At 32.2% G+C, this 13160-nt stretch overlaps 1 protein-coding gene across 1 annotated transcript in view; it reads right to left on the reverse strand.

The window, feature by feature from the left end:
- Positions 1 to 13103, reverse strand: part of RhoGAP1A (Rho GTPase activating protein at 1A) — a 116830-nt gene extending 103727 nt beyond the window's left edge. Inside the window, exon 1 of the mRNA XM_085810393.1 lies at positions 11407 to 13103. Within this exon, the coding sequence (XP_085666519.1) occupies positions 11407 to 12721 (1315 nt within the window). The 5' untranslated portion in view covers positions 12722 to 13103. The remainder of the gene's footprint in view (positions 1 to 11406) is intronic.
- Between the last annotated feature and the right edge of the window lie 57 nt (positions 13104 to 13160).

Below are 13160 nucleotides of genomic sequence, written 5' to 3' on the forward strand. Positions count from 1 at the left end.
TAAGCTAAAATTATCTAATTGTCAATTTCAGTTAATGTTGATGATTGCGTTGTTCCTTAATCTTCGAATTGGATCCGGCTTATTATTTTTTGCAGACTGTAAGAGCAGTTTTATAAAAGTAAGCTTGAACTTTTAATTATGTCAAATAGAATTTCCGATGCTGGACCTCCGAAAGGATCTACGAAAACGAAAGTTTGTTTCGATGTCCATCAAACAAAAAGTGGAATTGCTCCAAAAAATGGATAAAGGCATATCCTTTGTTTATCTAACCGTTCCGAAATCTGTTTATCAATTTTATCAATTTCACGCTGCTCCGCACGGGGGGGGGGCAATGAACTGGAAGTTGATTTGTCAACACTATCGTTATCTTCAGAGCAGATGTTTTTATTTTATTTGGCTTATAATTCCTTATTAAATGTAGTATTTCATCTCGATGTTCTTCGTCTTTGATATGATTTAAATCAAATTCCTCGCCATTATAAATATCACGAATACAAATCAAATAGTTTTCTGGTTGCAATTTTCTAATTTCGGCTATGCATAATGTATGCTTTACGCATGCGCGCGTTGAAAGAAATGTTTAATAAAGTAAACAAATAAATATTAAGCTTTTTTTTTTTGTAAATTTTGATACCCTTTAGATCATAATTGCTCATTATTTTATAAATTACGGTTTCATATTTTTAATTTTATAATTTCTGCATGCCATCTTACCAGATTTAAACTGATGAGCTATAATCCGGAAAAATCGATAATCCGGAATCACCGAAGTCCCGACGAGTCCGGATTAAAGACTTTTGACTGTACTTCCTTTTACATTATGTTTCATTCAAAAACCCATCTCATCCTTAAATTTTGCATGCCAGAGAAGATGATAAATTATATTTAAGGATGCCCTTGGCAAAAATTGGTGATTGGCCATTAAGGCACAATTTCAAGATGGCTGCTACACAAAAAAAAAAAATAAAAATTCAAAGAATCACACAAACTCGCTGTCCATGTACACATCAATCTTTTTTCACTTCAAAAACATCAGAAAATTGCACAAACTTTGCATTAAGCAAGATTTGTCTCTGTCCATGTACACATAGATGTAGTTTCATTTAAAAATTGAAGAAGCACCCAGTTCTACACCAGAGCCAAACAAAAAATATATAATCTCAATAAACTGCGTTTAAAATCAAACAAAGAAATAACATAAAAAATCCCTACGCACTACACAAAGGAAGCCTTATTTAGCATTTATTTAGCTTATTTAGAAATTTTTGTGTCTTCAGTCTGCAGCACACAAAATTCCTTAATAGCATCCAAAAACTTTCCTAAAAACACATTCCCTTTCTCATGGAACGTTTTATATGGTGAGTATGTGAACCTTTGTTGTGGCATACCCATTCAAAGCCATCTACATGATCTTCTTTCTGTTCGTCCATGTGCATTTCCTTCATACAAACAGGACACTTACAATTCCATTGAATTACATCCAACAAAGTTTCTTTCCTTCTGCCTTCAACCACTAAAAAAAAAAAAAAAAAAAAAAAAAAAAAAAAAAAAAAACTTATCCGCTCTCACGTTCTATACCACCAAACACCCAGTTTACCATTTACCACCGCCAGCCATTTTACGATGCAAAGCACACAATATGCAATGCAGAAATAAGCACTTACAAATTTTTTCCCATCAGTCAAATTCACTGCAATTACAGAACCAATCACGTCATAATAGGGTTTCCATAACTTTCAGCTATGCAGGTTACTATAAATGAAACAATTTGCCAGTAATCCAAGGGGCCCTCTAAACTATACGCTAACACTAAGGTGACCACATTTTCATTGCGACAAAGCAGGACAAATAAAATGAATTTAGAATTATAATTTATTTATGAAAGCAGACCAATAATTCAAAAAAATATATTTTACTATATATATTTATATACTTGTCTATAATTATACAAAACTATATTTATTATTAACTATTGGTAACTATAAAAATATTTCAAAAAACGGTACAACTCTAATATATGCCCTAATTTCACCAAATGTGGCGATATGTGTTCTGCGATGGTTTTTGGTGTGATTGCGTGTTCTATGGCAACCCTGTTGACGTTGAAAAATTTTTCACTGGAGCTCGTTGGTTCGCCTCTGTGTCTGAGAAGATGGGAGGGAAAGATAAAATGGTAGTTGTTGAATTGAAGTTCGGCAAAAGGAAATATGATTGTGGCTATCCTGTTGAGGGGTAGTGGGTATTTGGAAGTGTGGAAAGAGGGTCTGGGAGATTATTTTTAATCGCAGTGCATGACAGAAGTAGGGATTTGTGATTTTATTTATTTGTGAACCATAGTATAAATTTTCTGGATAGTGTGTCTGGCTGTTGTGTAAATACGATAGTGATTATGTGGCGGCATGTTAAAGGCGGAATGAAATTTATATTTCTGCTATTCGAAAACGCATTAATTCATGGTAAGTGCATTTTATTTTATCTTTGTTCTTATTTTGTAGAATGTTATGTTCATTGGTTCTTTAGTATGAATTTCTGTCGTTATTGTTGTTTTTTTAAATTGTTTGAAATTTATTTTAGTTTATTTTGTTGTTTAGTGTATAGACTGTACAATTCGTAGATGTTTTTTAAAGTTGAAACAGAACGCTGTGTACATGGTATTATTTGAAATTTATTGTTGTTATGTTATTTTATTAAAGCGAGGAGTGCGTAGATCGTAGATTCCTTCCTTGCCTAAATTGTGCAATTCGTAGAATTTTTTTAAAGTTAAAACAGAACACTGTGTACATGGTATTATTTGAAATTTATTGTTGTTATGTTATTTTATTAAAGCGAAGAGTGCGTAGATCGTAGATTCCTTCCTTGCCTAAATTGTGCAATTTGTAGAATTTTTTTTTAAGTTTAAACAGGATGCTGTGTACATGGTATTCTTTGAAATTTATTGTTATGTTAATTTATTAAAGCGACGTGTGCGTAGTTTGTAGATTCGTTCGTTGCCTACATTGTGCAATTCGTAGATGTTTTTTTAAGTTAAAACATGTCGCTGTGTACATGGATTCTTGTCAAATATTTTTGGTTAGAAACTTTACGTTTTTGCTATCTAAATTTTTAGTTTTTGTTTCGGATTTTTAGCTAAATTGTGTGTTCAAAACGTAGTTTTTGCATGTGCGAAAACCGCGGTTTTGGAGACATTTTAGGCTAAAAGTTCAAAATGTAGACAAAAAATTTAGATAGTAATATGGCAGCGTGAAGTTTCTCGCCAAAAATATTTGGCGAGAAATTTGGCGACTTGAGGGCGCATATCAGAGTAGTTCCCAAAAAACAATAATTTGAATATTATGTTTCTTAATTAATTTAATATTTTATTTCAAAAATTTATAATTTCACGGTCTTATATTTTATCCGAGTGAATACTCTGCAATAGATTCGGATCACTTATTAAAATGTCATGAAATTTCTCACATGAATTGATCAAATTATATTTTAGGCTTAATACAAATAATTTTAAAGTTTTAATGTTCAACTGCGATTTTTCAATTGTCCATATTTTATTGATACTAGAAAAACAAGTTCTGTTGCTGCATTTGTTCCTGGAAGGGAGACCGCATGTTCTACAATTTTCAAAATATTTTCATTAGGAATATTATTCTGTTTAAATTGAAGGAATAACTCTGTCCATTTTTTGTTTGTTTCCACATTTGCAGACAACCAACATTAATTTTTTCATCAGTAACATCAGTTTCATCAGTCTTTTTTACCAATGACACCTCATGAAAAAGATCCTTTTCGCCAATATTATTTTTCGAAAAATGGTTACAAATATATCGTTACGAAATAAACAGGCGCGGTAAGATGGCTTCCCCACAAAGCAATTTTAGGGTTGCCATAAAAAAGCAAGGGATGCAGAGTTGCCACATTTGGTGAGAAATCGCCCATTTGGCGACATTTGGCAATATGCCTTGGACGGATAGAAAACCTTCTGGAACGAATTCCTACCGGTTTAGCCCAGATTGTTCTCGAACACAAGCCGAAAGCTATATAAACACTGCTGGTCCGCAGTCAGTTAGTGAGAGTGCCTCGTCGATAGTGTCTCAAGATAGATAGTGTCTCAAGTTAGTCAGTCCATGCAAAGTCGATCGAGTCGACAGACGAGCAGCAAGTGCCGAGTGAGTCGTCGAGTGCACCGAAAGAGTCTCATAGTGTATCGTGGTTAGTGAATCGTCAAGAGAGCGTGTTGAGCTCTTGGAATGACTGAACCGAAAAGTCGGGAGCTGTGCTCTGTGTGTCAGCGAGTGCATCGCGAGTTGTAGCGTGGAGTTCCGAGAACGACCAAGCAGACGATCCGGAAACTGGAATGCACATGTAAAAAATAGAAAGACTATAGGGTAGCACCAAATGGTGAAATAAAACACACATAGGAACGACACGTCATTGTCTGCAAAGTCATCTCGTGGAATTTATGTGGAGAAGAGAAATGAAAGACCCATTTGAAAAAATTTGAATGATATTAATATGTTTATGGCTCTAAAGTAAAAAATCTTAAAACTAACATTTGTTAAAAAATTTTTGTGGGTATATTGTGTGCTGTCGCCAATAAACTCTGCTTGGCGAGATTTGCACTGGTGAAATGGAAAAGTACTGATTTGTCATATGTAAGTGCTTAGTGAGTACGAGGTAAAAATTTTATTAATCACTGAGCATTTTATTTTTTCAATTTGGGGGCAGCAATCTTAGGAAAGTATGTGGACAACTAATGGCCTAGAAACGGCCTTGATGATATAGATACAGTATTAATTTTCTAAAATGTACAGTCAAAAGTCGTTAATTCGGACACCCATAATCTGGAATGATCTATAATCTGGACCTCAAAGCTAAAAATTTTCTGCACATGCGCCGCGTTGACACATGCACATAAGCGTTTACGCATGCGCATAAGACCTTTACGCGCACGCGCATATGCGTGTGCGCAAGTGCAGAATACGTTTTCGCGTGCGCATTTAACGTATAACGGACGGTATAAACTAAAATTATACAATTATCTATTTCAGTTAATGTTGATGCTTGCGTTATTCCTTAATCTTCGAATTGGATGCAGCTTATTATTTTTTGCAGACTGTAAGAGCAATTTTATAAAAGTAAACTTGAACTTTCGATTATGTCAATTTCCGATTCTGGAGCTCCCAAAGGATCTACAAAACGAAAGTATGTCTCGATGTCCGTCAAACAAAAAGTGGAATTGCTGCAAAAAATGGATAAAGACATGAAGAAGGTGACAGAGAGGTTAGTGAAAACGAAAAAATTTCGATTGATAAGTTAGTCGGTATTCTCGGCACAGCAATTACGGGACTTGAACAGCGGAGCTTTTTAACTGAACAAGAAGTTATGTCTGTTTATAGAATTAAAGAGAAAGTATTATCACATAAAACGAAACAACTTACATTGAAAGAAATGTTTAATAAAGTAAGCAAATAAATATTAAGCTTCTTTTTTTGTAAATTTTGATACCATTTAGATCATAATTGTTCTTTATTTCCTAAAATACGGTTTCATATTTTTAATTTTAGAATTTGTGCATGCCATCTTACGAGATTTAAACTGATGATCTATAATCCGGAAAAATTGATAATCCGGAATCGCCGAAGTCCTGACGAGTCCGGATTAACGACTTTTGACTGTATTAAAGTTATATATAGATAAAATGTGGTTCTTTTTATTAGATCACTTCACAACTAGCTTTAGGATTATTTGACTTTAATACATTACTAAATACCATGTGCACGATACAAGATGAAAAGAATAATAAGAAAATTATACTTTAAATAAAATATGGATGATTAATTTTTGACAAGTTAATTTATGTATTTCATAATCATTTAAATTTTAAAATATTCTACAAAGATTTCCCAAACGTTTTCCAGTTATCTAATTCTGTAGGACATGAACTGGCTTGTTTTACTTGCTAGTGTAATTTCATGTGGAATCATTAATTTAAATATAGCCCAAATATTTCAGAAAAGTTGCATAGCATTCTAAATGCTGAAGTACCAGTTTACAATTAATTGAATTGATATTGTCACAAATGAAGTCATAAAGATGAACTGAATTGATATTGTTACAAATGAAGTCATAAAGATTAACTGAATTAATATTTTTACAATTGAAGTCATAAATATTAACACGTTGAGCGTGGCGCCGAATTTGCTGTCCTTTCTGTTCAGCCGGCAGCGAGCTAAGTCGTATTTTTGTTTAGAATGTGGCTGATCTTTGGAATATGGTAACTGGTAGTTTGGCGACATTTTGGAGGCGATAAAGGTTGCTACCTAGGACTTTGGTAATAATGTGAGAAGTACTCAGTTCTGATTATGCATTATTTTGTGTGAGGGAAATGAGAGATCATGAGATATGTCATGCGACATTAATGGACGAATTACAGTTCTTTAATCGGAAAAGGGGGGGAATTTGGAAAACTGTACTACTATATTATTTTGTATTAAGTTTCATTGTGTGTTGTGTGAAATAATGGAAGTGTGCGTGCCACGTAATGAAGATTCTGAAGATTAGGTAAGTTAGTATTTTTAATCATTTGAGGATATTATTTTTATGCATTGTTCTAAATGTAAGGAGTAAATCAATTAATATGATATAATTAGAAAATTGTTATTAGCAATGATTTAGTTTAAAGTCATTAGGATTGTAATCTAATTTTTATTAATTTAATGTATGTGCTTATTTATATTTTAAGTATTTTTTAATTTAATTATATTTTAATTTAATGATCGTGATTTTGTGAGTTATATGTTTGTAGTATTTTGGAATACGTTTGAGTAGAATACGTTGATTATTTTCATGCATTTTTGTTAAATTTTTCTAATTTATGAGAAAAAAGCAGTGTACATGGATATAGTGAAGAGTGTGCGGAATGCCATTTTTGTGCAATTCTGGGATGTTTTTTTAAGTAAAAATAAGTCAACGTGTACATGGTTTAGTGATATTTTAGATAAATGAGTTATTTTGTGAATTTTATGTTTGTAGGAATTTGGTATACATTTCAGTTGAAGTAAACGTGTACGGAAATAATTTAAATATTTGACACTAAGTATTTGTAACCATTTGTAATGTTTGCGGTATGAATTCGTTGGTGACGTTTATAATATAATAGATAATTTAGAGGTAAAAGTTTTTGGATATTTTAGTTATTTTATACGTGGAAATGTTCATCCTTGGAAAGGGTATATACTTTTTCGCAATCAGGTAATTTCATATATGTGCTTTTTACCGAGTTTAAAGATTCACAGAATTTTTTTGCATTTTCGTGCAAATTTTTGTAATTTATGAGAAAATAGCAGTGTAGATGGATAAAGTTAAGAGTATGTGCAATGCCATTTTTGTGCAAATCTGGGATGTTTTTTTAAGTAAAAATAAGTCGACGTGTAAATGGTTTATGTGCATGTGCTATTCTGAAAAACGCGCAAGTAGTTTGCGATTGTGCACTTTTTCCAAATTTTGCAGTTAATATTTGTCATGATTAAGCAGTTTTCTTACATAAAATTTCTAGCATTAGTGTAATTCGGCTAGTAGATTGTTGGAAAAAGTGTTCAGTAAATAAAACGCAAAGAAACATGTCTTTACTTCGTGAAAACAAAATGGCGGCGAAAAAAAAAAAAGGTTGATCTTTACAATATGGTAACTGGTAGTTTGGTGACATATTGGAGGCGATAAAGGTTACTACCTGGGACTTTGGTAATAATGTCAGCAGTACTCAGTTCCGATTACGCATTATTTTGTGTGAGGGAAATGAGAGATCATGGGATATGTCATGTGATATTAATGGATGAATTACGGTTCTTTAATCGGAAAAGGGAGGAAATCGGGAAAAAATCTGGAAATTTTGTATTTGGCTTTATTCTGTGTTGTGTGAAACAGTGTTCATGAATTTTTGGATCCCATGGCCGTAACTAAAGTGAATTTGAAATGGGTATTTATGTATGTATTAATTTAATGTATGTGCTCATTTATATTTTAAGTAGTGTTTTTGAATTTAATTATATTTTAATTAAATGATAGTTATTTTGTGAATTTTATGTTTGTAGGAATTTGGTATACGTTTTAGTTGAAGTAAACGTGCATGGAAATAATTTAAATATTTGATACTAAGTATTTGTAATGCTTGCGGTATGAATTCGTTGGTGACGTGTATAATGTAATAGATGATTTAGAGGTAAAAGTTTTTGGATATTTTATTTATTTTATATGTGGAAATGTTCATATTTGGAAAGGGTAAATACTTTTTCGCGATCAGGTAATTTCATATATGTTCTTTTTACCGGGTTTAAAGATTGAGAAAATTGTCATGTATTTTCGTGAAATTTTTGTAATTTATGAGAAAAAAGCAGTGTACATGGATATAGTGAAAAGTGTGCGCAATGCCATTTTTGTGTAATTCTGGGATGTTTTTTTAAGTAAAAATAAGTCGACGTGTACATGGTTTAGTGATATTTTAACTAAATGATAGTTATTTTAAGAATTTTATGTTTGTAGGAATTTGGTACACGTTTAAGTTGAAGTAAACGTGCATGGAAATAATTTAAATATTTGATACTAAGTATTTGTAATGCTTGCGGTATGAAATCATTGGTGACGTGTATAATGTAATAGATGATTTAGAGGTAAAAGTTTTTGGATATTTTATTTATTTTATATGTGGAAATGTTCATATTTGGAAAGGGGAAATACTTTTTCGTGATCAGGTAATTTCATATATGTTCTTTTTACTGGGTTTAAAGATTGAGAAAATTGTCATGTATTTTCGTGAAATTTTTGTAATTTATGAGAAAAAAGCAGTGTACATGGATATAGTGAAGAGTGTGCGCAATGCCATTTTTGTGCAATTCTGGGATGTTTTTTTAAGTAAAAATAAGTCGGCGTGTACATGGTTTATGTGTATGTGTTATTTTGAAAAACACGTAAGGAGTATGGTATTGTGCACTTTTCCCAATTTTGCAGTGAATATTTGTCATGATTAAGCAGTTTTGTTAGATAAAATTTCTAGCATAAGTGTAATTCGGCTAGTAGATTGTTGGAAGAAGTGTTCAGTAGATAAAAAGAAAAGAAACATGTCTTTACTTCGTGAAGACAAAATGGTGGCGGGAAAAAAAAATAGAGGGTTGCTGTAAGAGAGTTGGTCGCCAAATTTTCGCCAAAAAAACGCCAAGTTACCATAATGTAAAGATCAACCAAAAAAAATAGAGGGTTGCTGTAGCAGAGTTTGGTCGCCAAATTTTCGCCATAAAATCACTAAGTTACCATAATCCAAAGATCAACCTAGAATGTTTAAATACATTTCATTAAAACTAAATTTGATCACATTTCTTTGAGACTATATTTATTTTTTAACTTTTTAAACTTTAATACTGTCGGCCCTGAGGACCGACGCCAGCCAAATGAAAATTCCAGTGCCGGTCCCCAGGGTCCCACGCCAGCCACACAGAAAGTTCACCTCAACGTGTTAATGGAATTGATATTTTTACAACTGAAGTCATAACCTTTCAAATAAAATTATGGAAAGTAATTTTAAATTATATAATTAAAAATTTTGGTATTTCTTATTAAAGTGAATACTGCAGTTAGTCATTAATGTTTTCAAACTTAATCACAGAATTTCTAATATACAACTTATCTGATTCTCAGATTCAGTCACCAGTTAGTCATTATAATAAAGTACCACCAAAATTTTATAATTTTAATGGAACAGATATTACAAACACACGAAAAAAATAATGAAAATATATCTATGCATAAATAAATTTTAAGACTTTTTTTTTTAAAGATACCATACTTTATCACTTTTCAGACTTAAAATAGAAAATGTTGCCCTTTCTTTTAACCTTTTTTTTCCCCAGTATTTAAAAGAAATTTCAGTGTTGATTAATTGTAATTCTAGTTCACTTGATTTATCATAATTCTAATTTATATACAGTCGGTTTCAAAATTAAAAAGTATTAAATAAAAAAAAAAAGGTTAGAGTAGACTTTAAAAGAAATTTCAGTGTTGATTAATTGTAATTCTAGTTCACTTGATTTATCATAATTCTAATTTATATACAGTCAGTTTCAAAATTAAAAAGTATTAAATAAAAAAAAGGTTAGAGTACACTGAAGAGTGCCCCTTGGATTATCGCCAAGTTGTTTCATTTATGGTAATCGGAGTAGTTGAATTCAATGGAAACCCTATTATGAAGTAACTGATTGCATGATTACGGTGAATTTGAATGATGGGACGGACTTCGATAAGAATTACGTTGTTATTTTGTGGTTTACACGGTAAAATGGCTGAATGTTGTAAGTTAATTTGAAATTTCTGTACAATTTGGAATGAAAGGGGGAAAAAAAGCATTAATTGACTGGTGTGTAAATGAAGGTTTACTTAGTAGCCATTATTAAGTGCCCTGTTTGTAGGAAGGAAATGCGTATGGTCGAACGATATCGACACTACGGAGGGGATATTTTTTACTCTTATTTTTGTGAATTTATGTGGTGAAACCAGTACACAGATTCTAGTTCAGATAATTTTAGGGAGTTTTTGGATGCTGTTAAGGATTTTGTTTGACTGAAGACTCAGAAATAAGGTAAGTGGATATTTCCTCTGTGTAGCGCTAAGATGAATTTTCTTTTTTATGTTATTTCATTGTTTGATTTAAAATGTCGTTTATTGAGATTACATATTTTTTGTTGGCTGCTCTTTTGACTTTTTAAGTGAATATAGATCGATGCGTACATGTACAAAGTAAAGGGAGTGTGCAATGCCTAGTTTTTCCAATTCTCCGATGTTTTTTTAAGTGAAAATAGGTCGATGTGTACATGGATATCAAGTTTGTGCAATTCTTTGACTTGTTATTTTGAATTTCTGTAGTGGTGATGTTTGGCTAAAATAAAAAATAAAAGAATTGCACAAACTCGGTGTCTATGTACTGCAAAAAATCACCAATTATCGCCAAAGGGCACCCGCAATATAATTTTAACAAAAACAAAAAAGTTTTTTCATTCTACGGACATCAACTTCAATTTTTACTCCAGTTCAATAAATAAGTAAATTAAGACTTTTTTAACCAAAAATAAACTAATAAAAAATACATTTCTTTAAGATTATAATATTTTTTTTATCTAATACCCTAGTTCTTTCAAGTTTCTTATATATGTGAATTTATATTTCAAGTGCAAATAATTTATCCTAATATGGTCACTGATCATAAACTACTAGTAAATCAGTAACTAGTAAGAGTAATCTGCTACTACTTAGTTAATCAATTAATAAATCAGTAACTAGTTAAGTTATCCTAATATGGTCACTGATCATAAATTATTAGTAGTTTCTTCTGTAATGAATTTATATAATTAGATTTTATAAAAATGTTACCTGAATCCATTTCAAAAACATCATCTGTGGGTGCAGATGTAGCACTGTTTTTTTTCTCTGTATAGTCTGCCACTTGGTCAGGTTCCACTTCATGGTCACTCGAGAATGAACGAGCTAAGAAGGCATCATCATCATCATCAGAGTCACCCCCCACAGATTCTGCTCGTAATGCTTTAGATGCAGTCCCTTTTTTCAAGAAATAATCAATATTCATATATGTTGCATATTCTGGACTCTCTTCTTCAACGCTTCTCTGAGTAGTCAATAAGCATTCGGCAATTCTCGAACGGGATGTTATAGCAGGAGGGCACTCTTGGTAAGAATCATATGCTTCAGAAAATACAACATAATCTCCTTCACAATCCTCCTTTGAAGTATCACTTGCTAATGTATTTGAACTGGAAACTTCTCCCTCATCTGGAGCAACAGTATCATAAATATTTTCATCATCATATAAATGTGATTCATTTACATTTTGTTTTAATATACAAGAATCGCCTGATGTTTCTAAAACCTTATGTGAAGATTCAAGCAGTTCAATGGCACTATTTTCGATAGTACAGTTTGTGATATTTTCAATATTTTCAGTTTTAGATTGATTGACTAGAGTGGCATTTAGATTATCACTACAATCCATATAACTTGTATCAGTCACCGGTTTTTCATCCTTTTTACAACTGTCCACTGGGTTCAATACCGCTGCTTGTTTCACAGGAGGTACAGCTTGAACAGGAATTGATTTTCGAGGTTTTTTTGGAGGTGCTGGCGGTTTTTTCTTCTGCAATGAAGAGCTAGTTTCAGTTTCTACTTTACACAAATCATCACTATGAGTGCACAATTTTCCCTCCACCTTTTCATGGGACTCACTTTCATTAATGCCTTTGGCGCACAGAGTGTTAGATGGTGAATTTGGTCCACCAACAGCTATGACAGTAATATAACTATTTTGATCACTTAACTCATCAGTGCAAGTATTACACCCAATTTCAACTTCTGGATTATTCGAATTTGTAAGTGCTTTATCTATATATCTAGATTTACTTTCATCATTTTTCTTACCATCAGACACAGCTTCTTTACCCTCTGCAGTTTCGTTAATGAATAGCGGATTTTGCTTAACTCGCTCCACATCTGCTAGCAAATGCTCTAAATACTCAACGTAAAATTCTTCTTTTTCCAACTCTGAATTTAAAGCTGCTACTCTTTGTCGATGTTTCGTTAAATTTGCTCTTACATCCTCTTCCCATGCTTGGGGTAATTCGCACCCAGGAAAACGTTGAGCCCAGGCTTTCTGGAAGTCACCGAATACACTCATAGTTGGAGAATTTAACAAATTTGATAGTAATAAAGACCGACATCTAGCTACGGTTCAAAAGAGAACTTTTAAAAACGTCAGGATAAACATTCAAAATAAGTAAACACATCGGACAGCTCAATCATACTGTTGTTTTCACCCACAGTGCAATAATAATTGACAGGGAGAGGTAGACCAAAACTACGAAGCTACGGTTACAGGTAAATTCGACAAAAAATAACTATCAAGATTGCTTTTCCTTACTTTAAATTTTATATTGGAGTGTTTCCCTCCTTATTCGCTGACACGAATTAAATAAAAAAGTAACCTGCGTAACTAGCAGCATCTCAAAAATAAGATCACTGAAATTTGTGAGATTTATCGGAAAATTTGTGGATATTTTTGTGGCCTAGCAACACTTCTATCATGTTGATGCCGAAATTTTAACTTCGCGTTATTC

Source organism: Stegodyphus dumicola, chromosome 2, assembly GCF_044657685.1.
Source record: "Stegodyphus dumicola isolate Sdum_Otavi_A_Nest chromosome 2, ASM4465768v1".
Taxonomy (NCBI): domain Eukaryota; kingdom Metazoa; phylum Arthropoda; class Arachnida; order Araneae; family Eresidae; genus Stegodyphus; species Stegodyphus dumicola.